At 49.1% G+C, this 23,027-nt stretch overlaps 1 protein-coding gene across 1 annotated transcript in view; it reads right to left on the bottom strand.

Annotated features, from left to right (window-relative positions):
• FAT2 (FAT atypical cadherin 2) overlaps nt 1-23,027 on the bottom strand; it is a 54,802-nt gene that overhangs the window by 16,323 nt on the left and 15,452 nt on the right. Inside the window, exons 3-13 of the mRNA XM_035338583.1 lie at nt 22,417-22,731; nt 15,872-15,933; nt 14,665-14,976; nt 13,865-14,075; nt 11,479-11,618; nt 9,763-10,038; nt 9,130-9,340; nt 4,087-8,139; nt 2,157-2,353; nt 722-875; nt 60-293 (exon numbers count right to left, since the gene is read on the bottom strand). Of these exons, the coding sequence (XP_035194474.1) occupies nt 60-293; nt 722-875; nt 2,157-2,353; nt 4,087-8,139; nt 9,130-9,340; nt 9,763-10,038; nt 11,479-11,618; nt 13,865-14,075; nt 14,665-14,976; nt 15,872-15,933; nt 22,417-22,731 (6,165 nt within the window). The remainder of the gene's footprint in view (nt 1-59; nt 294-721; nt 876-2,156; nt 2,354-4,086; nt 8,140-9,129; nt 9,341-9,762; nt 10,039-11,478; nt 11,619-13,864; nt 14,076-14,664; nt 14,977-15,871; nt 15,934-22,416; nt 22,732-23,027) is intronic.

Here is a 23,027-nt window from a genome sequence, read left to right as displayed (position 1 = left end):
GGTTTCTATTCAGGGTGGAAGTTGGACTCTGCTAAGAGGTAAATTCCATCCCGACTCACCTTCATCAAGGTCCCTGGCAGCAACCACAGCGATGGGTGTCTTTGTCGTGGTGTTGTCAAAAACAGCCACGGCACAGTGGCTGGGGAAGAACCTGGGCGCGTTGTCGTTCGTGTCCTCCACGCTCAGCGTGATGTCTGCCTGGCAGGAACGGCCTCCGCCGTCAGTCGCTTTGGCGACGAGGTGGTAGGTAGGTTTCTGCTCCCGGTCAAGAGGGGCAGAGGTGGTCAGTTCCCCTGTGGGAAGGAACAGGGGGTGGTCTTGGCTCCTGCAACCGCAGCCACAGCCCAGGAGGGCTCGGTGAGGCTCAAGGAGGCTGCACCCTGAGCAAACCATGGGAGGAACGGACTGAGTTTGAACACCGTCTGTAATCGGGTTAATGGTGGTGATGTTTCCACATCACACTGCTTGGGGCTGTTCTCAGATCTCTGCCAGCCATTGCCCTGGCAGGGCTTGGCACGGAGAGTCCTGCAACTCGGGCTGAACCTCTCGCAAGGGATGCCGTCATGGGATAAAAATGCTCATAAATATAATTTATTTCAACCCCCCCTTTGCAAACCCCACTGCATCAAGCCCCCTGCTATGTGACGAACCCCACATGATCTCTGGAAGGATCACTGTGTCTGTCTGGAAAGGAGGACACCTTCACAGGGCCGGGTCTCACCTGTGTGGGGGCCAAGCCGAAATTCCTCTGCGCCGGGGCCGTGGAGGCTGTATGTGATCTGGGCATTGCTGCCAACGTCAGGGTCGGTCGCTGATATTTTCAAAATGAAGAGACCTGGCTGAGCATCTTCAGAGACTCTCCCAGTGTAGAATATCTGGCAAGGACAGAAGGTGTGATTGGTATCTGATCTGTCTCCAAAATACCTCCACTCCGTAGGGGGAGGAATGGACAAACAAAAGGTTCAAAGACAAGGGCAAAACAGAGGAGAGCACAACGTCTAGCTGTTGTGAAAGATGACCACAACATCAGGATATGCGAGCACAGACTAGAAGACAGGCCTGTTATGTTTGGCACTTTCATGGCCCTAGCCAGAACAGCAGCCAACTGTGAAAACCACAGCCTGGGAAGGATACAGAACACTTGGAGAGAGGCTTGGAGATGAAGAATATACGACCCATGGTTAACCTAAGCAGTGCTATTTAGCTTTATAAAAATACAAATAAATATCAGAGCAATCATTTTAATTATGATAATCTGTAAGAGACTGTTGCATAGAGTAAAGAAGCATCCCCGTTTCCAGTATGATTCAATTTCGACACTTGGGCTGACAGATGATGCTGTGAACCTCAGGAGCAGACAATTAAGGGTGGCTGCAAACCTCCACCTCTGCCTCTAAGAATGGGCCAGGTAGTTTTAGTAAAGTGGATCTTGTTGGTCAACAGGTGGTCTCAATGACAGCTTGAAGCTCTTTTAAAGCCTAGATTTCTTTGTTAGCAAGTAGTAAATAATAGATTTAATTTCTCTTATCCTCCCTCTTACACCAGGCAGGGAGCTATGCAGGCTGCTGTGGGGACATTTCAGCACCCGTTCCTTGTCTCTGCTGGGAGCACATGAACGTCAGTCATTTGCATCATGCCACTGAGAGAAGGGTAGCCAGCTGACTGGGACCAGTGGGGGGTGTGGACTGGGACCGGCGAGCTCATTTCACGCAAGCCTTTGAATCTCCTTTGGGAAACAACTGCTTCTGCCCTTTCTCACCACAAGTAAAATCCATACCAGCGATCAGCTCTCTGCAGTAACAACACTCCTGATGGGAATCTTTCAGCTTAGCAGGATATAAACTTGGTAATTTACATGCCCCTACCCAGGAGGCTTCCTGGCATTGTTTATCTCCAAGAATTATCCTTCATAATGCTTAGATGCTCACTTACTGCTGGCAAACATGCTTGGAGGCTAGATTTAATGTTCTTGCTTGACGTGCACCTTAATTAAATTTGCTAAGTATAATCAAAGCAACAGGATCGTGTGAGAAGAATAATGACAAGCCAAACCCTCTCAGCATGTGCTCTTTCTGCCTTTTCTTCCTTGCTCTTGTGTTCTCTCCTTCCCAGCCACTCCCCTCGTGCCCCCAGAGGTACCAGGACAGATGTCTTACCTGCCCGCACTCGGGGCTGTTGTCATTGATATCCAGAACAAAAATTTCCACTTCTGTGGTAGCCTGAAATTTCCCATCAGAAGCCATAACCTTGAGGAGATATTTCTCTGTATCTTCCCTGTCCAGAGGCTTCTTGGAAGAAATTGTCCATTCTCCGTCAATTTGGTTAACTTGGAACTGTCCTAGTGTGTCTCCTTCTAGAAGGGGCAAGAAGAGGCAAGAAGAAGGGGAAAAAAAAGGAAAGAAAAAAGGCATTTACTGAGCGTTGAAAATCAGAAGTAGTAAGGAATGGGGATATTCCATGCCAGTCCTGTAGGAGAGCTGAAGGACTTGCAATGATGACACGGAAAAGGCACTGCTATCACAACAGTCAGGACGGGAGCGGTCGGTCTGCCTTGCTGCACAGCTGCAAAACACCCTGCACTTTACGCACTGAGTATTACACTGGGGAGATGAATGGGATGGAAAGAGGAAACAGCTCCCAATTGCAAAAATGTCTTTGTAATTTTCTGCAGACATGCATATTCATTGCTGCAAAACCACATCTTCTCACTTTCCTAAAACATGTCAGACTTTCTCGGTGTATGTTCCTAAAGGGATCTGAGAATTGCAGATACCCTGGAGACACTGGTTGGATTTTATTGTTACATACCATGTATAGTTTTATTTCCTTTTAATATTTAGATGCATTTAATAGGTAGCTCTGCTTCCTGGAGCTACTTTTCATCCTGTAAGACCAAAATGATGAGAGACATATGTAAATTCTTGACCAGGCAGGCTCCCCAGTCCACTGGATTCATGTCTCTCCCACTGGTGCTACACAAGGTGGATGTAAGAGGGGCAGATGCTGCCCCTGGAGAATCAGTCTCTTCTGGCAAGGAGCTCATGTCCTCTGCTGCACCCAAGCCATTGGAGAGAAGGAGAGAGCACACGGGGTAACGGGAGGCAATGAAGGGAGCTGGCTGCAGGGCTTGTTCCTGCCAGGCTCTGAAGGGCCTCGTGCAGCCAGGTAAATTAAATTCACTCTCTTTCTGCTTTATGTGTGCAGTGGTGATGTGATCGTGAATCTGGAGGCCCACTGAGACATCTGCTGGCCCCTCTTCTGATGCTGGGAGACCCCAGCCCTTGCTCAGATTTAGCTCTGAGGTCAGATTTTGATGTGCATTTTTAAGTGCAAAGCAGGAAGAATATATGATATTCACCACTAACACAATGTTCATTCTCTCAGGCTTAAAGTAATTGGAAGTTACTGCTACCTTTAAAATGGCAGAAATGCTAATACATAAATGAATTGCCTCTTTCCTCCCAAAGGCTTGCGAATTCCTAGGCATGCCATAAACCAACTGAAAGTACCAGCATTCCTTCCCTGTTTTGAATGGTTACTATAACAGATAACAGGCTGCGGCATGATTTGGTTGAATGTTTTGACCCTGAAGGGTCTTCATTTGAGTTTGAACAAACATTTTAATTTGAAGTATCTGTTCCAGGACCCCTTTGGGGTCAAACAGTACTGTAAAATCAAGCTTCTACTTGTGTAGATGCACAACAAACATTCCAGTATAAGTTTTGTTTTATAGCAGTGGTTAATTTTAGTTGGCACAACTGATACTGCAGGGATGCAAGAGTCATCTTTGGTGTTTCTTGTTAGTCAAAACACTCACAAAGACTGACATGAGTAGGAAAGTGTAAATAAATGAAATTACAGTACTGTGAATTAGTTCCTAAAGATTTTTGGGTACCCTAGACTCAGTTAACTGAAGAGTCTTGCTCCTGGCAGAGCTCAGGTGTCATCTGCTTTTTCTGGTCGGACTGTCAGTGTAATGCTAGTTCTGTATCAGTATTTTACAAGACAAGGTATCAAAGCCTCACTTTGAGATGAAATTCTAATTATTCTTGCCCATTTAGAAGATATAAAGTTGGGCAAACTCACCGGTAATGTAGCAGGTGACCCGCCGGTTCTGCTCAGAGATGTCTGCATCGATGGTGCTCAGTGTGACAACCACCTGCCCGGGCTCTGCATTCTCAATTACCGACCCTTTATAGAAGTCTGACGTGAACTGCGGGGCGTTATCATTTTCATCAGAGACAGTCACCTCCACCAGGGTTTGGGAAGAGAGTTGGACTTTCCTGCCGTGGTCAGTGGCAACCACATAAAAGCGATAGATCTCCTGAGTTTCACAGTCCAGCTCTTTCAGTGTGGTGATCCATCCACTCTCTCCATCAATGGTGAAGAGTCCTCGGAGGTTGCCAGACTCTGCTTCCAAACTGTAGGTCACCTGTCCATCACTTCCAGTGTCCTGGTCATTAGCTGTCACTTGAATGACTGTGGTTCCTGATGGCATGTTCTCCATGACAAAAGCTTTGTAGGGATCTGCCTCAAAAACAGGTTTGTTGTCATTGATGTCTTGCACTTGGATATTCACAGAGACCAGGGAGACCAGTTCAGTCTCCTGATGTGAGCAGTGAGCCATAACATCAATCTGGTACCACTTGGTGGTCTCGTGATCCACTGCCTTTTTGATTTTCAAAGCCCCCGTTTGTTCATCCAGCGTGAACACCTCATCCTTGTTACTTTCTGTGGTGGTTCCCTTCACCAGGCTGTATATGATGGGATCCTCTGCGAAAGCTTTGACTGACCCTATTTCTGAACCTTCTGGAAGGTCCTCGGATGCTGAGAATGTGTAAAGGGGCTCAGAAAACCTTGGTAATGTCACCTCCCTGGGGACAATTTGAAGGTTCACTGGGACAAGGGAGTTCCAGTGAGGGGGTCTGCCATCTTCAGCTTTCACCTTGAAGTTAAAGGCTCTGTTTTCTAAGCCAACAAGGCTCTCTTTCACCTTAACGACCCCAGTGGCAGCGTTGATCTCAACAAGGTCTTCTGCCACATCTTCCACAGAGTCAACGGAGTAAATGACATCTGCATTTGCACCTTCATCGGCATCATAAGCCAGTACCTGAATGACAGGGGAGCCTTTGCTTACATTGGACTGGATGGACAGCGTGTATTCAGATGCTTTGAACTGAGGTGGGTTGTCGTTCTCATCTGTAAGGATTATTTTGACAGTGCAGAATGCCACCTTCCCACCCCCATCCTTGGCCATGACTTTAATGGCAATGACTCTCTCAGTGGAGTTTTCCCTGTCCAGTTTTTGCAGTGTGGTAATATGGCCTTTGCTATCTATGGAGAACTTCTCATTGGCGAGTTTATTTATGATGGTGTAGTCTATAGTGCCATACGGGCCACCGTCTGGGTCGATAGCCAGCAGCTCAATCACTTTGGTACCTATCTCAGCATTTTCCGCCAGCTCTGCCTCATACACATTCTGCCGAAAAGAGGGGCTGTATTTGTTGGCGTTGGTGGTGTTGATATACACAGGCACTGTGCTCTTGAAAACTCCATCTGAGGCAGAAACCCGGAGATTGTAAGATGACTCCAAGTCCTTTTTGCAGCGGTTGAACATGGATATTATTCCAGAAGTGCTGTTGATGGTGAAATGCCTATTGTCGTTGCCTGAGAGTATCACATATTCCAGGCGGGTGGTGTCTCCGCTATCAGGGTCCAGGGCCTGGACTTTTATCACAATGTGCCCACATGTAGCCATTTCGCTTACCTTGGCTTCATACTGAAGCTGGCTGAACTCGGGAGGATTGTCATTGATGTCTGTCACATCTACAATTACCAGGGCATCGCTGCTAAGCGGGGGCATCCCATGATCTGCAGCTCTCACTTTCATGCGAAACTGCTGATTTTTTTCGTAATCAAGCGCTTGAGCTGTTGTTATTTGCCCTGTGCTGGCGTCAATATTAAAGAACTTGGTAGCATCTGAACTGTCATCCAAGATCTGATAGGAGACGACTTTGTTTCTGCCTGAATCTTTATCAGAAGCAAAGATCTGGATAACAGGGGTATGTGCGGGCATACTCTCTGAGACAGATGCCGTGTAGATCATCTGAGAAAACACTGGCGGGTTGTCGTTAATGTCCTCTACCTCCACCTCTACCCTGGCTTCTGAAAAGGATCCTAGCGCTGTGTCTGTTGCTCTAACAGTGAACGTGTGTTTTGTCTCCAGCTCATAGTCCAGCTGGCCTGTGACAGTAAGGACACCGGTTTTGAAGTCGGTGCTGAACAGCTTGAGGGAGTCTTCTTCCACGATGTTGTAGATGAGGCGCAAGCCTTCTGGGCTGCGGGCCTGTATGTGGAGGATAGATGTGTACAGGGGGATGTTTTCTGGCACCTTCACTCGGTAATACAGACTTTGGAACAGAGGGTTGGATTTATTCCTCACACTGATCACAACCTCCTCTTCAGCGAGGAGCGGAGGCTCACCTCTGTCCTTAGCAATGACTCGGAGGCTGTATTTATTCAGTGCTTGATAGTCAAGGGGCATCTTTAGTGAGATGTCTCCTAGGTAGGGGTCAATCCAAAAATACTTGTAGTCCTCTGCAAATGAGTAGGTAATGGCCGCGTTATTCCCTATGTCTTTATCTGTTGCTGATACCTGAAAGAGTACGTCACCTGGCTCCGTGCCATCCTGCACCGAGGTGTAGTATGGCACGTTCTCAAACTGAGGTGGATTGTCATTGACATCCTCCACATAAACTTTTACTGTGGCTTGGGACACTCTTGGTGGCTTCCTGTTGTCCTTCACCTCCACAGCTACCTCGTGCATGTCTTGGGTTTCGCGGTCAAATTTCACGCCCTTGGTCTGGAGTACTCCAGATGCCTGGATCATTTTGAATCTTTCCTTCCCATTCAAAAGTGAGTAGAAGAGCGGTTCATTTAGCTGATATCCCTTGACCCCAAGAACAGTGAGAGTCTTCTCATCTGTAGAGTTCTCCATCACAGTTGCTGTGTATACATCCTGATCAAATTTTAAGCCAGAACCTTGTACTTGAGTTAAATTTAATTTAACCAGAGCAGTGCTCTTATATAAGCCATCACCAGCTCTGATCGTGAGTTCACGGTGGCTTCCCAAGCCAGTAGCATTGAGAATGGAGATGAGACCAGTGAGTGGATGAATGTAGAAAGCATTATCAAGGTTCCCTTCCACAATGCTGTAGGTCACCTCTGAATCTGCATCTTTTGCCTGCACTGACAAAAGCTCCATCCCTGGATGGGCAGGTAACAGGACAGAAAGCTCGTAAGTGTCTTTGACAAACACTGGAGGTGAATCGTTCACATCTTTTACATGGATGGTCACCTTGGCTGGCTTGGATGCGAATAAGCTGGGACTTCCACTGTCATGTGCGTGTACACTGAAGTGGAAAACTGGGGTAAGCTCGTAGTCTATATCAGCACGACTGGTAAGTGTCCCTGTGCTGGGATCTACTGTAAAATATTTCAGTGCTTCTGGTTCCAAAATCTCATAGACCAGCAAGGCGTTGGAGTCTTGGTCAGCATCTGTTGCATGGGTCACCAGGGGAGCATTGCTGTCATCCAGAACCATGGTTTGTGACGGAGCATTCTCCATGATCCAGCCAGTGAAGACAGGCTTAACGAAGATGGGCACATTGTCATTCTCATCGATGACATAGATAAGCACCATTGTGTCCATAAAAGCTCCAGCCATGTTGGTGCCACGGACTTTCAACTGGTAAAAAGACACCTGCTCAAAATCTAAGCTCTTCTGGGTGGAAATAAGGCCTGACTGATAGTTCATGGAAAACACTCCTTCTCCGTTTCCATCTTTTATTTCATAGCTGACTGGTGACAAGCTTGTGGCTGAAACCTGGATCAGAGGAGAGCCAACGGCAGTGGATTCACTGATCTCTGTGATGTATTCGGCCTCTGGAAATTTTGGAGGGGTCCGATCAGAGGGCCTAATGCGGACATGCACCGTAGCAGAATCTTTAAGCTGGGGGAACCCTTGGTCTTCTGCCTTTACAATGAGTGTAAATCTCTCTTGCTTGGATGGGTCCAGTTTCTGGGCAACTGTAATAATTCCAGAATGTGGGTCAATGCTGAAGAAACCTTCCCCATTACCTGCAAGAAGAAAAATGACAAAGTAAAGAATGAAAACACCCTCTTGCTCTAGGCTTTCTGTGCCTCTTTTCTACAGATGCTCCTAATTTCAGACCTAATTAACATCTGTTTAACTGAGAGACAATAATCTTCTTCATTAATTTCTAAATAATTTTCATTCTAAGAACAATGAACTCATTGAGATCTATGGGCTAACATTTAAATCAATCAAAATGTAAATTAGAGAATAAATGCTCTTCTGATTTGAGCATATTTAGTGGTGTCAGAGCATGTGCTTGAAACTTCTGCCTTGTGTGCAGAACATGGCAGCACAGACGGTACTAGTTGCTTCAAGCCCTGTCATGCTTATAATTACCAATACTTCAGGAGCAATTAAATTCCCCAGTCCTTGATCTCAATTGCAGTGAGAAAGATGGAGCAGCGGATGCTTTATCTTCTGCAAAGAATTTGCCTGCTAAATAGGCAGTGTGGCACAGCCACAAGTATTTAAGTTTTAACCTTTAGAGTGAATGATAAAATACCTGCCCACTGAGCTTGTATGACCCTAAAAGACCATCAGTCAATGCTGAGAGGCTGCTCCCCTTTCCTTGAGGATGTATTTCATGGTAAAACTGGTGGAATTGATGACAGCAGTTGTGTGAAGTGCGTAGTTTTGCCTGACTACTGGACAATGATCCCTCACTCCATTCTCATGGAGGGGAAGATCAGATTTTAAGTTGTTCTAACTTGCCTGGTCATATTTTACCATAGATCAGTGACCCAACATTGAACTGTCTTTTTAAGGAAGGATGCTAACATTGCACAACATGGAAATTACTTGCTTGCTCTAGAATTTCTCTGGATAGCAAGGGAATGACAGTTTAGAAATGTGCTGCCATTTGCTGTTCTTTGCAACAACTGGAGAAAGCTGGACAGCTGGCTGGCCACCAGCTACAGCATGGAAGCAGAGGCATGCTCACAGACCAAACCTGTTTGCTGCATGGCTCTCACCTGCCTGAAGAGAGTAGTGGATTTCAGCATTGGCTCCTTGGTCCTGATCGAGCGCTCTGACTTGTATAACCTCTGTGCCCACCGCTGCCGAGTCCAGCACTTCTGCTTCGTAATGGATGGTGCTGAACTGTGGGGGGTGAAGGTTGCAGTTCTCCACATGGATGATGACCCGAACAAAGTTCCTCTTGATGGGCACCTCCTGGTCCCGTACCTGGATGACAGGGAGGAAAAGCAGTTACACTCACACTTAGGCAGCAGGAAGTCTTCTGTGCACGGGGCTCCCACTATTTTGTCTGGACCCTTACAGAGGCTGAGGGGTTTCACTGATACCAACCCCTTTTGCAAGTTTCAGAGCCAAAGCACAACCATGGAATTGAAAGCAAAAGTTAACAATTATTTGTGTTCCTGGTACAGGAACCCAGTGGCTCTCTGATGAAAGTAGCTGAGTGGTGGGCGCATTACATGGTTATGTTGTTAATTAGATTTATCTAGTAAAGTTTAATGCCCTGATTTCCTCTTCCCTGTCACTCTAGCCAAATTCTCTTTCAAAGACTAAAACAAGTCTGATTTTTTTCACAAACCTATATATCCCGGTGAAGCTGAGGGACTTGGCAGGGTTTGTCTAGGACTCACCATCACTGTTAGGGTGTGTTGTGGCATGGGCTGGGAACTGAAGCCTTCTGCTGTTGTGAGGGCCCCGCTGCTAGGATCCAGCTGGAAAAGTCTTGTGCTTTTGGGGTCCACGCTGCCATGAATGGTATAGATGAGCCCCTTGCCTTTGTCCTTGTCTGTTGCGCTGACTTGAAGGATTTCCCTCCCTGAGGGGGTATCTTCAGGTATCCTCACCTCGTAATGGCTCTCCAGGAACTGGGGACGGTGCTGGTTGATGTCAATCACGTGGATAAAGGCCTGTTGGGGAGACGGCACAGTGAGGGCAGCAGAGCTTCGAGAGCCATGATTTATGGAGCCATGCAAAGTCTCATCTCCTATTCCCTCTTGGGTGGGCCAGTGCTCCGAGCCCCGTAACCATCACAGCCTCTCCAACGCTTGGACTGTCCATGGTGACTGGGATCCCCTGCTGTGCCTTCTGCATGTGTGGGAAGCTATGCAAAATCAAAGTTCATGATCTGCACTGTTTAGACAAATCTTCCCCTTTGAAAGCAATGCTTTGAGAATTGCCTGCCTGAGTCCTGGTTGCAGTCACCTAGTTTCTTCTGCCTGGTCTCATACCCTGACTGCCCCTCACCCTCATACTGACTTGTTGACTGCATCTGAGGAAGTCCCAGGCAAGTCTAGTAATTGGTTTCCTTTAACAAACCTGAACATGCCATGGGTGTTTTGCACCAGCAGGTTTCCTGACATCTGCCAGGGGCCTTGAGTGCCAAAATAAACTTGGGGATGAGATGCAAGGTGGCAGGGAATGCACACCAGGCAAGGCAGGGCTTTGTTTGTTTATTTGGAGCAATACCTGAAGATAGTTGAGATAGCTCTCCATTAGCAGTGCGTTTCACAGGAACAGCAGTGTTCCTCATTCATCATCCCCCACAAGCCTCCCCAGCCAATTTCCCACGATAAGCGTCACTGGTGGGTGACTCATGATCTAGGCCTGCCTTGGTAGGGAGGGCTGCATTTTTGGCTGCATCTTAGTTATGGAGAAAACGGTTGGTGAAAGATCAAGCCCCGAATACCCCTCCTGAGGGTAGCTAAAGATACATGAACCTCAGAAGCCACAGGAATGGGGGCTCAGGGACATGCCTGAGAGCAACGTGCCTCCTTTCACCTGCTCTTGTTTTCATGTGGCAGCTCAGAGGGCACAGCACCTCTGTGTTTGCCCCGCTCAGCCCCAGGCAGCTCCGTGCTGTTAATGCTCCATGTGCTGGAGCAGCACAGGGCAGGGCCTGACCTCACCTCCTGAAGTTGTGTCTGTGCTGGGTTTACACAAGGCAGCGAGTCCCATGCTGTGGTCCCACAGACCCAAGCATGACCTAGCTGCACACACATTTACCTTACATCTTAGTATGTTGTTCCAGCCATGCTGTAATTTGGTCTGAGCAGCTGAGAGCAAGCTGAGGGCTGAGTGTGAACTGCCATCCCAGCTTGGCCAGTGGTGTAGCTGGGTCCCCGTATATCAGCAGGAAAGGACGGGGCTTTCCTAGACCATTTGTGTTTCCAATAACATTAAAAAAATCTTAGTCTGGGACCTGTGCAAGACTTGTGTCACTGTGTAATGATAGATCATGGTGTAATGAGATTCTTGTACCTGGCACCTGATGAGTGGAGTCAGAAGAAAGATTCCCTTTGGCATATACTCATTCTTGGTGGGGTTTCTATTAAAGCAGAAAGGATTACCTGAGTTTTGATGGTAGTGGACCCATCGGTGACTTCCACTGTCAGGTTATAGTTTGACTTCTTCCTTGCATCAAGGGCTCTTGCAATGACCATACTACCTGTACTCTTTTCAATATCAAAATCCATGTCATCATCACCACCTGAAATAAGAGAGAAATGAAAAAAAATAAGGAAATGGTGGGAGAGTTACAGCTACATTTCTGTCTGGAGCAAGCTACAAGCACCTGCATGGCAAAGGGATTCCAGGAGCTGCCTGGAGATCTGAAGGATGAGGTTCTCCCCTCCAGACACCATACACAAACCACACACTGAGCTCACGCCCAGCCACAGAGATACGTGGCATGCCAGGCAGTACACCTGGGATGGGGGTGTGTAGGCATTCACCCCTGGCACTCAGCTAGTTGGAGACAGTGCCATAGGCAAGGTTTCCCCCAGATTTGGAAAATCAATACAAAATGTGAGGGATGGACACAAGAGACAGGGAGGACATGGAGAAGCTGGACAAGGAGGTAGTCAGGCATGGTGACAAAGGAATATGAGAGGAAAGATGAGGGAAATCAGAGAAAATGAGGGGGAGGAGAGAATGGATGCACATATGCATATGATGTCCTGGCTAGATTTGCAACAGACACATCTGAGCATTGATTTATTTGCACAAGGCCTCCAGCTGTGCCGCATCACATGGAGCAGGGGCCTGCAGGGCTGAACAATGCTCCCGCTGGCCTCCACTTCAAGGTGACACCATGGGCATGCCAGCAGTGATCTTCACTGCCACGGCTGGGAGCCTGCAAGCTCCTAAAGCAACCCAGATCTGGAACAGTTGGGGAAGCAGACGGTGCTTGCAGGGTGAGCAGAGCCTACTGCCTCCATCCCAGATGGCCCCATAGTGTCAGGAACCAAGGCCCAAGCAGCTCAGCTCCAGCAGGCTGCCCCTCACGCTGTCCATTTGCACACCTCATTTGCTGGTGGCTTCCTAGTTCCCTGTCAGAGATGAAGCACCACTACATTGTTCTGAGATTTGGCTAGACAGAAGCAGCTCTCTGCCATTGTATCCCAGCTCTCAACTCCTCCATTCTTGGCTACCAGGTGCTCTGGATTCTGTTTTATCCTCTTACCAGCTGGGAAAATGTTGGCTGGCTGTTAAATGCCACACCTTCCCTTGCGGGAGAAATGCAGGGGTTGCCAGCCATCTGGAGCAGCACCTTCCTGCTGGGAAGGAGACAGAAGGAAGCAGAGACAGAGGAAAAGGGAGGGACCCATGGATGCCTTTCCCTGACAGAAGACAGCAGGGTTCCCTCTGCGTGGTGCCAAAGGGAAAGAGGAGGGCTCCTGGATCTCTGCCTCAGCTGCCTGACTGCCCACTGCTGGGACGCTGAGCTGGTGAAATGAGGGCCTGTCCTCTTCCCTTGCTACACAAACCAACTGCACCCCGACCGGCACTTCGCACACCAGGGACCACCAAAGACGAGATCGAGCACACAGGCAAGTGCTCAGCAGGTTCAGGATGGGATAAGGTTCAGAGGAAGGCGTCGTTAATGCTGCAAACCCACGCAGGCACTGCTGCTGCCAGATAAGCCTCGCGCTGATACTGCGTGCTCCTTGCAGCGTTGTATCTCCCGTTGCTTAATTGTATTTATGCACCATTATCCCTGCCCTGACATTCTAACGGAGAAAGCTATTCACTTGCCCAATTAAGGCTTTGTTTGACGAGGGCTAGCCCTGCAGGCAGTGTCAGGAAGAGGCTGTGCGAGGCAGATTGGGGCAACACTTCAAAACACCAAATTACCTGAGCACAATTGGCCCTCGTTTGTAGGACCAGTTCTGCACGCCCACTGCCTGATGAGTCCCCGGGGGGTGACAGCCCACGTCCCCTCTGCCCTTGCATCCCTTGTCTCAGAGGAGGCCCTAGAGCCACTTTGGTTTCATGTCTACGTCACCCCCGGGATGCTGCGAGGTGGAAGCGATGGCCCCACCAGGCAGGTCCAACCAGCTCCCTGAGGAGCCCTTCCTTCCCAGCTCCCTGGTGGGACCGTGGGCTCTGCAGGCAGGCAGAGACGGGGCTGTCTGCAGGACCCAGCCAGACCGTGGATCCTCACAGGGTGCTTTACCATAACCCAAATGTCGCTCAGCTCCCAGAAAGAACTGGGTCTGGCTTGCCCTGACTTTCGGGAGACATCAGAGAACGCCTCCAACACTGGCAAGTCACAGAATGTCATTGAAAAAGTGTGTTAGATAATTGCACTTGGCAGCAGAGCCCTTGGACAGTCAGCTTTGTCTAGTGCAGCTCAAGCCTCTTGGTGTCTGTGAGAAAGCTTTCCTTGGAAGCCGAGGGAGCTGGGGCGAGCGCTCCGGACACCCTTGTGCCGGTGCAGTTTCTGTGCCTCACCTGTGATATTGAACCACACTTGGCTGGGGCCCATCTCGATGCTGATCACTCCCACCATGTGGTTCACGGGATCCGTCTCCATGACGGCGAAGTTAAAGTGGGGCTCGTCGAAAGCCAGCGGCTCCGAGGAAGGGCCGGGCCGGGCGACCCAGCTGATGTGAAGCCGCACGTGGGAGGAGAGCGGGGGGCTGCCGCCGTCCGTTGCCTTGACCTGCCGGGAAACACATGGTGAGGGCTGGGTTGGCAATGTGCTGCATGAACCGGGGCTGACTGGGGTGGTCAAAGCCCCCTGGGAAGCTGCTTCTCCCACCCACCAGGATTTTCAGGCACCCGAAGTCCCACAGAACAAATCTCGTCCCAGTAGGCTGTGCTCTGGCCTAGGTGGAGCTGTGCGACCCAAATTCCTCTTGGCCATCAAGCAATCCTGCTGAGCTGAGTGCGCGGCAGAGGCCTGGATCACAAGCCTTGTTGTGAAGACCCACAAAAATGGGTGAGCTTTAAACCTGAAACTCAAAGGCTATTCATGTTTGGGTCCACATCTAGATGGGATTGTGGATCACCATGTCCGTCTCTGACGGTGCATGGGACAGTCCATTCCAAACTTCTCAATTTTCTATAGCTTTTTACCTTCTGCAGCACCTCTCATGCCCTCCCTCCCAGTTTCTCTCTCTCCAGACCACCCTTGTCTCATAAAAGATCTCCTCCCACTGCTGCATTTCATCCACCTCTTTCCTTCTTTTATCTTTTCTGTTTCTGCACCCTTCCCTCTCCACCCACTCCCTGTTTCCCTCTCCTCTCACCGTCAGAATGTTGTATTCGGAGGCAGGAAAAGCCTTCCTGGAGAACACCATGCCAGTTGTGGGGTTGATGGTGAATATCCCCTCCTCCTCCTCCTCGATGGTGTAGGTGACCTGGCTGTTCTGGCCCTGGTCACGGTCAGAAGCGATCAGCCTGTAGACCGGCAGTGGTGTCTCCGAGGCTTCTCTCTCGGGGAGCTGCACCATGAAGAGTTTGTGGGGGAAACTGGGGGGACTGTCATTGGCATCCAGGACTTGTATCACGACTCTGCTGGTGGACTTCAGGGCTGGGTCCCCATTGTCGGAAACAGCCACCTGCCAGCAAGCCAAAGGAGAAGGTGACAGAGCTGCTCGTTGTGACCCGGGCTGTGAGCTGCCAGCCTTCAGGCTGAAGGTAATGAACGTTACCTATCACCCTCATCCGGAAGGATGATAGGGTTTTCACGTGGATTTATATTTGTACTTCAATGTTTTCAGACATTGCTCCTTTCTGCAGCACAAAACCCAGTGGCAGTACCTTGAAGGGCTTGTGCAAGTAGGTGGCACGTGCTGCAGGGCTCCTGCTTTGCAGTGGGGCAGGGCAGTGGGGCAGACCCCACTGCTATGTCTGGGCAGCGGGGCAGACCCCACTGCTAGGTCAGGCTGTTGTCATTAGGGGCCACACAACCCAAAAGCTCAGCCTGTGTTGCAATGGCTGAGCAACTTATTGCCCACCCTCGCTTCGCTGTGCCTGTGCATGCTCCCAGCTTGTTGCACTGCAGACAGAAATGTTTTATCCTCAATCACCCTGACAGACTGAAACACCCTGAGATCCCTATAATGTAAATACCTATAGCTCGGAGCAGCTAGGGATGGGGGCAGGCAGTGCAAAGCTACAGAATGATGTTGGGTACAACGAGATAAATGATGGTGGATTCCATCTCTCTTTGGCAAAATCCATCCTGCTAGAGGACAATTCCAGCCCTCTTCCTACATTCCCACAGCTTCCAGAACAGGCCTTTTGCTCCAGTCTTCAGCAAGGAAATAATAAACCCTGCAGTCCTGCTGCAGCTGTCTCTTACGGCAATGCACATCGTTTAATTAAGTTTCCCAGCAGTTGGGAGCTGATGGGATGAGATTCTTTCTCTGTGCTCCAACTTGCAAGGAAAGTTCTTTGAGGACTTAATACACTTGTAAGTAAATAAAGCTAATTACAATCATCATTACCCACCTCTAGGATATGTTCAGCCTTGTATTCTCGATCCAGCTGCCGCGAAGTCGTAGAAATCAGACCTGCCAATGAAAAAAAAAAAAACACCTTTGAGCTTCAAGACTCAGCGTCCAAGGAGAACAAGGGCTGATCAAATCCCCATGTGCCCAGCATGAGTCTGCCCAGCAGGGCTGTTCCCTGCTCCCGTTGGGACCAGAGGATAATGACGGGTACCCACGGAGAGCATCTGTCACTGCGACTTGCTGGGTGGAGGGGCTGCTCTCCCTCATCTGACTGCAGGGACCCCGGGGGATGGGCCCCCCACCAGATGCCCACCTCAGCTGAGGGCTGTGAAGACCTTGTGGTGAGGCTCTTGGTGAGAAAGGCTGCAGGACCGTGAAAACAAAACCTTTCTTATGCCTCCAAGTAAGAAACGTTCTGTGTGCACTGGCAGAAGTTCGGCCTCTTAACATGTCTCAACTCCTATTTTCCCTGTGTTCAACCTTGCTCTTTGTAATTTACAGTGTTTTGACAAAACTTTGCCTTCTGTCTTGGGAAATACCCTCTCTTCTACCGCTAGAACAAATGCATTGAGGCTAAAAATAATGTACATTGTTGATAATAACGTCGGTGCATTATTTAACCCTTGCTGGGAGATGGGGTCAATCCCCTAACACCTGCAAGATTTGAGGGATTTCTAAGAGAAAAAAAAAACTTGTTTAACTGCAGAGAATAGACTGGATGCAGGGGGGAAAATATGGCTTTTATACAATAGAGTTTAAATGAAAACCATCATAATTGCTTCTTTTTGGCCTAAGCTGAGTAGACAAAAGTGTGGAAAGGATGGAGCTGAGGTTTAAGGTTCCATGTCTTGTCTGATAATAGTCCTTACCACATACCTTGACTCTTTACCTTTGGTGAGAAGCAGCTCTATAGCCTTTTCACAATTACTTTACAGATGATGGAAATCATGTATGTAACACATGATTTTCTGACGGTTTTCAAGTCTGACACCTGTGAGGGCTTTTGTCTGTTCCCTGCTCCTCCTGCTGTTCTGTGGTATTTGTTCCTCACTCAGGGAAGCCCTGCTTCCTTGCACAAATAAAAAGCAGGGTGAATTCTCCTGGCAAGCACCAGCAGTGATGCAGACCCTTGCTGCTGCGAAATGCTTTGCATGGGAGGCAGCGTGCACTTGCAGTGGTGTGAGCACGTGCGCTTGTGCATCCTGAAGTGCTTACAGATCAGAGTGGCGTGAACCCCTCTCAGCTCTCATGTCTGGTCCGAAGCCAAAAACTTTTAATTAACAGCATTGTTTTCAGTTGTATCGTAGCTCTTTGGTGTATTGCTGTTTAAGCATGATGGGCAGGAGAACATTTCAAACGGCTGCAGGAAATGCCGGGCAGCTGAAGGAGGGAGCGCGGAGCAGCTGCTTGGAACAAGACTATCATTAACCGTTTCCACTTGTTCTCTCAAATTATACGTGTTTGGCACCAGGCACTGCACCAAACATTTATTCGATGCCTTTATAATCATAAATCAGCACTCCTTAATGTGCTATGACAAGAAGATTGGAAAGGCTCTGTTTGCACGTATGTCACGGATTTTTTTCTCTCTAATCTTCCTTCTGACATCTCGGCAGGTGACGAGGACTCGGCAGTGGCTGAGGACTGGCTGGGGAGCTCCTGAATTCTTCCCAGGCTCGTGGGAGGTGGTAGGGCTCCACCAGGAGCAAAAATCTCAATATGCATGGAAGTATTCTCTGAGTGGGTGCCTGAACAGGGAATTGCAGCAGCAGTTTGCTGAGTTCTGTGATGCTCCAGTCCGCATTGCCAATAGGCTGGAGAGGGCAGGGAGCGAAGTCTGAAACTCAGCAACTTCAGGGAATGATTCATGATTTTGGCCTAACAAGTCCATAGGGCATGCAGCTGGATATTGGCAATGGAGCCACCCAGTACCTGTGGGGACACTGCGGACACTTCCAGTCAGATCCGATCGCAAAATTCATTTGCAACAGACTAATACCAAGTGTGCACTTAGTTACTGCATGCCAGCTGATGGAGGGTAACTTAAACCACTCTAAAGAGATTATTTGGATCTGCCTGGCCACACCCTGAAATTCTTCTGTGACCTAACAATAAAAATGAAAGAAACAGGCTCATAGCTGAGATTCTTACAGCTGAAGGACTGTGATGGCAGATGGACTGGGACTTAATGGTTATCTTGAATGTCTGTACAAGATGCTCAGATCTGCTGGGAAGCAAGAGCTGTCTCTGCTCTCCATCACGTACCTGTCCCATAACTCAGTCAGCATTTTGGGGTTTAGCTTCCTATCTGGTGATCACAAGTCAAAGGGTTGGCTTCTCCTCCTGACCACGGCCAAACTCCCTCTGTCCCTCACCCCACGCCCAGCTGCAGCTCCCAGTTGCTCCCCAGAGGAGGATACATCTCTGCCATGAGGTCTGAAACCCCTCGTGGTTAAGGGTTCATCGCTCCCACTCCCACGCAGGGCTGCCACCATGCACAAACTGCCCATGGTGCTCTCATGGTGGCTGAGCAACCAGAGATGGGGAGATGGGGATTAGACATGGTGCTCGAGAGAAGCCAGCTGGAATTAATGCTTATTTCTATTTGTTGCTGCTCGGTTGTACATCCTGTGAGGCCGGAGGGCTCAAATGGAAGTAGAAACCATTATTTAAGGAAAACTGCTGTCAGCTTTTGTGGCCTGGGGAAACAGTTCCTCCCTTCTTCCTGCTGCTCCTTGCAAGGACCTGGGAAGTGCCCTTCAATTTTTAATGAGAGCGTTCTGGTGTGTGCATGTGTGTGTTACCAGCACAATCCCTGCCCCTCTGGAGAGCTGCAGCCAGAGTGGGTGTCCTATTTGTGCTCACATAGATGGCCCTGAAGCTTCCTGATGGGACTTATGGTGGCTGAACAGAATTGCTGAAGGTCCTGAATGCACTTGGCCAACTACCTGAGCTCAGTGCTTGCCTGGAGGTCCAGAAACAATCCTTTCTGCTGCTTACATGCAGCCAGGCTCAAGCCCTGCCCTAGCACCTATCTACATGCAGCAATGGGAAAGATTGTCTGCGATTCTCCTGCTCGCTGCCTGGAAAGGGGAGAGAGGAAAGCTGGTCGTGTTGGAACAGGAGCAGCAAAATTAACAGTGTTGTTGTCAGGGAACAAAAAAAGAGTAATAACTTCTGCTGGCAAGAGCAGAGCTGGGGTGGAGGTTGCTGGCCCCCCGCCCTGGCTGCAGGGAGGAAAATCTGAAATAGTTGAAATAACCAGAATCAGGTTTTTAAGCAACAGGGCTTTCACAGGAGCTGGGGAAGGGAAGGGGCTGTTCCCCTGAAATCCTCTTTTTCTTGTCCCACTCTTGTTTCCATTCCACACTCTCTGCTCTCTCCCATCACCTCCCCTTTCGTTCCGAGCTGGCTTTGCACTGCTCTGTGCACAGCTGGAGCTGTGGTACATTGCTCGGGCAGCAGCAGTGCAGCCAGCCCTCACGTTCAGGGTTGTGTCAGGGTGATCTTCCATGGGGTGATCTTACAGGCAACAACAGGCATCCTTGGGAAGCCTGTGGACACTGACGCTGCAGGAGAAGCACCAGAACAAGCAGTAGGTAGGAGCTGGAGATTAACAGTCCAAGGCAGAAGGGGTCTCCAGACAGCCTTTCAGCAGGAGAAATGGCTTCATCCTGACTCTTCCTGCCACAGTCTCCTCATTCCTCCCAGTCCTGTTTGGACTGGCGTTTGCTGCTTCGCATCAGGGACTTAAACCCAGCACAAAACAAGCTGAAAACTTTTCCAGCAGAATACCCCAAACCCAACTCTCTCTCCATCTCTCCATCTATCTCTCTATCTCTCTATCTGTCTCCCATAAAAGCTGCTCTGCACCATCTGCCAGGCTGGGCTGGAGAGATTCCATCGCCCATGGCAGAAAGCTTTCATCTCGCTGCACAGTTTTATTCCCTCTTCTCATTAGCCTTTCATTTATTTTCCCTCTTTTTCTCCACCCTCTTGAGGGAACTGAGAGCTGGAAGAGCTTAGAGCCCTTCTGTGGTGGTTCAGAGCTGCTGGAGGAGCCCAGCCCTGCTGAGGACAGTTGTCGTGGCTGTTTGTGTCTCCTGCCAAGGCCCCAGGAGAAGAACTCAAGGGTCCCTGCTGGGTATGTCTCCACTGGTCAGCCCACCCTCCTCTTGGGATACTTCATCAAACGCAGAACAAGCTGGCTCCAGGAGCAGAAATAGGTTACTTGCAGCAGTGTGGCACCATGCCCTCAATAATTATCCAAGGCTATTCTGCAGGGTTATTCCGGGTGTAGACATGCCTGTTGCAGGAGCCGGTCGGGTCCTTAATTCCCTTGGTGCCCACAATGATAACAAGTTTCCTCCCCTCTCTCTCTGCCAGGGGACAGCCCTGCCCAGGGGAGCGGGGTGCTGCCAAGCTGACCGCTGGCCCTCCTGCAAGCTGGGTCATACAGACCCCTGACATCTCAGGAGCTGAGATGCTAACTGGTCTCTTCATGATGGTTTCCTCTAGCTATTAAGGGAAGAGATCCATTTATTGCATTGGAACAACAAAAGATACGTCCTGACTAAAATTCCAGAATAAACCCCAGCACTCTAGCAGCACTGCAGTGCTCAGATACTTGCAGTGTCTTCCCTCTTCTGTTTAAAAGTAATTGCTTTGATTAGCACTTCACTAGGACAACTGTTTTTTGAATGCAACCCGGCGTTGATATGAATGATCAGAAACCGAAACACCAGCAGCTCATCTGCCAATGCTGCACTACCAGCCTGAGACCAAAGACTATATTTTTATTCTACTTAATGGAGCAACTAGCATGTCCTTATCTGCAAAACAAAAATATCACGGGGATTCCAATAAGCTGCCTGCAGCTCAGAACTTTAGACAAGCTGTGATATTTTTTCTGGCAGTAGCAGCAGATGACTTCTCTTTAGACACTGTAAGCACGAGGATATAAACTGCTCAGTTTATGCCAATGTTTGCAGGTAATCATTTGTTCTTTTGGATAACACTCATGCAAAAGAAAGGAAAACTGAATCCTCATCAGGCTTGGAAGCAGGCCCTTAAACAACCTCCAAGCTCAGGGTTTAAAGAAAAGACCTCCAGCAACTGGCCAAGAGATAAGATCAGCTCCTGAGTTTCTTACGGACTGACAAACTTATCACTCTTCACATGCAAATTTCCTGACTGTAGAGAGAGATGGATGGGAGGTGACTCACACCCGACAGAGCTTTTTTTTGTCTAAGATGGGAATTAAAGGTTTGGCTTAGAGGTGAGGAGTCTCATTAGCAGATGTTTGAATTTTGCCAGTGCCGCTTTTCATAAAACACAGCAGTTTTGGAGCATGGCTTTGTGGGGCTGTGCTCACACCAGGGTGAAAGTTTTCCTTGCTGAGAGCACGGAGAAGGCTGGATGTCCTGCAGGGTGATGGGTGCAAGCTGGAACCCAGCACTTGTGCAAGCTGTCCACGGGGCTGAGTTGCTCAGAGTTATTTGGGCTATGTGGGAAGGTCAGATACAGAGCAATGCCCTGATCTGGCTAAAAGACTTCTGACTGGGGGCAGCTGCAGCCAGGGGTGGCAGGGGTGCAGCTGACATCTCCAGCTGTATCCACATGGTGCCATGTACAGACACCCTACAAATCTCTTGCAACCAGAAGGATTTCAGTGTTTCAGCATAAGATTTACTTTCTTAACTCCCTCCTCCCAGCCAGCTGCAGAGGGCTGCCAGCGAGCCACCAGGGAACGTGTAACTGAGAGCTGCACCAGCCTTCTTCCGTACACCCAGCTCCTTTCCCATCTGAGAGCAGGCTGCTCTCCCGCTGCAGTAGGTGAACTGCTTTATCACCCGCAGGAGATCAAAGTCATGCAATTAATCCTCTCCCAAAGTGAGGCTCTGCGCCCTCCCTTCCCTCTCCTCGCAGGAGCTGATGGAGCGAAGGGCACGGCGCAGCTTTCCTTGCCAGACTGGCCCAATGTCAGCACTGCTGGGGTAGTTTGAGGAAGCTGTTTACACCAAACATCAGTGGGTTTTTGATGGCTCTGAAAGATCTGGTAATTAATCCTCAGATGAAAGATACAGCCTAGGAAGATGGCAGAAGAGGCTTACTGTACTAACTACGCTAATTGTGCTGGAGGATGGGTGGAGCTTTTAAATGCGGTGGGATTCATTTTTATTAATCCTGCCCTGCTCTGTCCCAGGAGCAAATAGTCACCTCCAGAAGGGTGTTTTCTGGCTCAGGCTGTGCAGCAGGCCAGTTGTTTATAAGGGAGAATATTAAACGCAGCTCCTTCTCTCTGTGCAGGACTTTGAAAACAGCACATCTGTGTTGCTCTGAGAGCCACCTGGCTGCAAATAGCAGCCTTCAGGTTGAGGGTTTTGTTTGTCAGCCTCCTCACACCGTGTATTTGGAGACTGGGACTTTTGCTGCAGAAGGAAAGCATGACAATGCAGCTCTGTGGGCTGATTATATTGAATATGAAACATCCTTTGGGCACCTGAAAGCCTCAAAACCAATGCCGAGTCGGGTCAGTCTTACCTGTAACGAGGTTAATGGTGAAGAGTCCTTGAGGATTTCCAGTTAGGATGTGAAAAGTCAGCTTTCCCTCTGAGCTGGAGTCAGGGTCTAAGGCATCGAGCTGAAGGACCGATGTGTTTGGTGGGGAATTCTCCATCACAGAGGCATAAAAGACAGGCCTGGACATCTGAGGTGGGTTGTCATTGGTATCAGTGACTTCAATATAAATTTCAGTCACAGAAGACAGAGGAACTGTTCCCAGGTCAAGAGCTAGCACTGTCAGCCAGTAGTGAGATGTTACTTCTCGGTCGAGTGGTCCGATGGTCCGGATAGTGCCTAGAAGAATGACAGACAGGGCTTGTGAGGGATCTAGGGTACTCAGACCACTTTATCCTTAATGCCAGACCAGTCTGTGTCTCTGCTCTGCCTCCTGGTTTTTGCTGGAGCTACAAACCGTGGCACCAGCCTTGCATGGATGTGAGATTGTGTGGAAGGTGAGGGCTTGCTTGTGCTGAGAGTAATTTGGTACAAGAGTGAAAGGGAAGGTCTGGTATTTCGAGGGAGAGCAGACAAGCCATGCTTGTTCCTCCCCATACACAGGGAGGCACATAGTATATCCCTGCACAAAGAGG

Source organism: Oxyura jamaicensis, chromosome 13 (assembly GCF_011077185.1).
Source record: "Oxyura jamaicensis isolate SHBP4307 breed ruddy duck chromosome 13, BPBGC_Ojam_1.0, whole genome shotgun sequence".
In the NCBI taxonomy this organism is placed as follows: Eukaryota; Metazoa; Chordata; class Aves; order Anseriformes; family Anatidae; genus Oxyura; species Oxyura jamaicensis.
The sequence above is the reverse complement of the archived record's forward strand: the minus strand, read 5'-3'. Positions and strand labels throughout refer to the sequence as shown.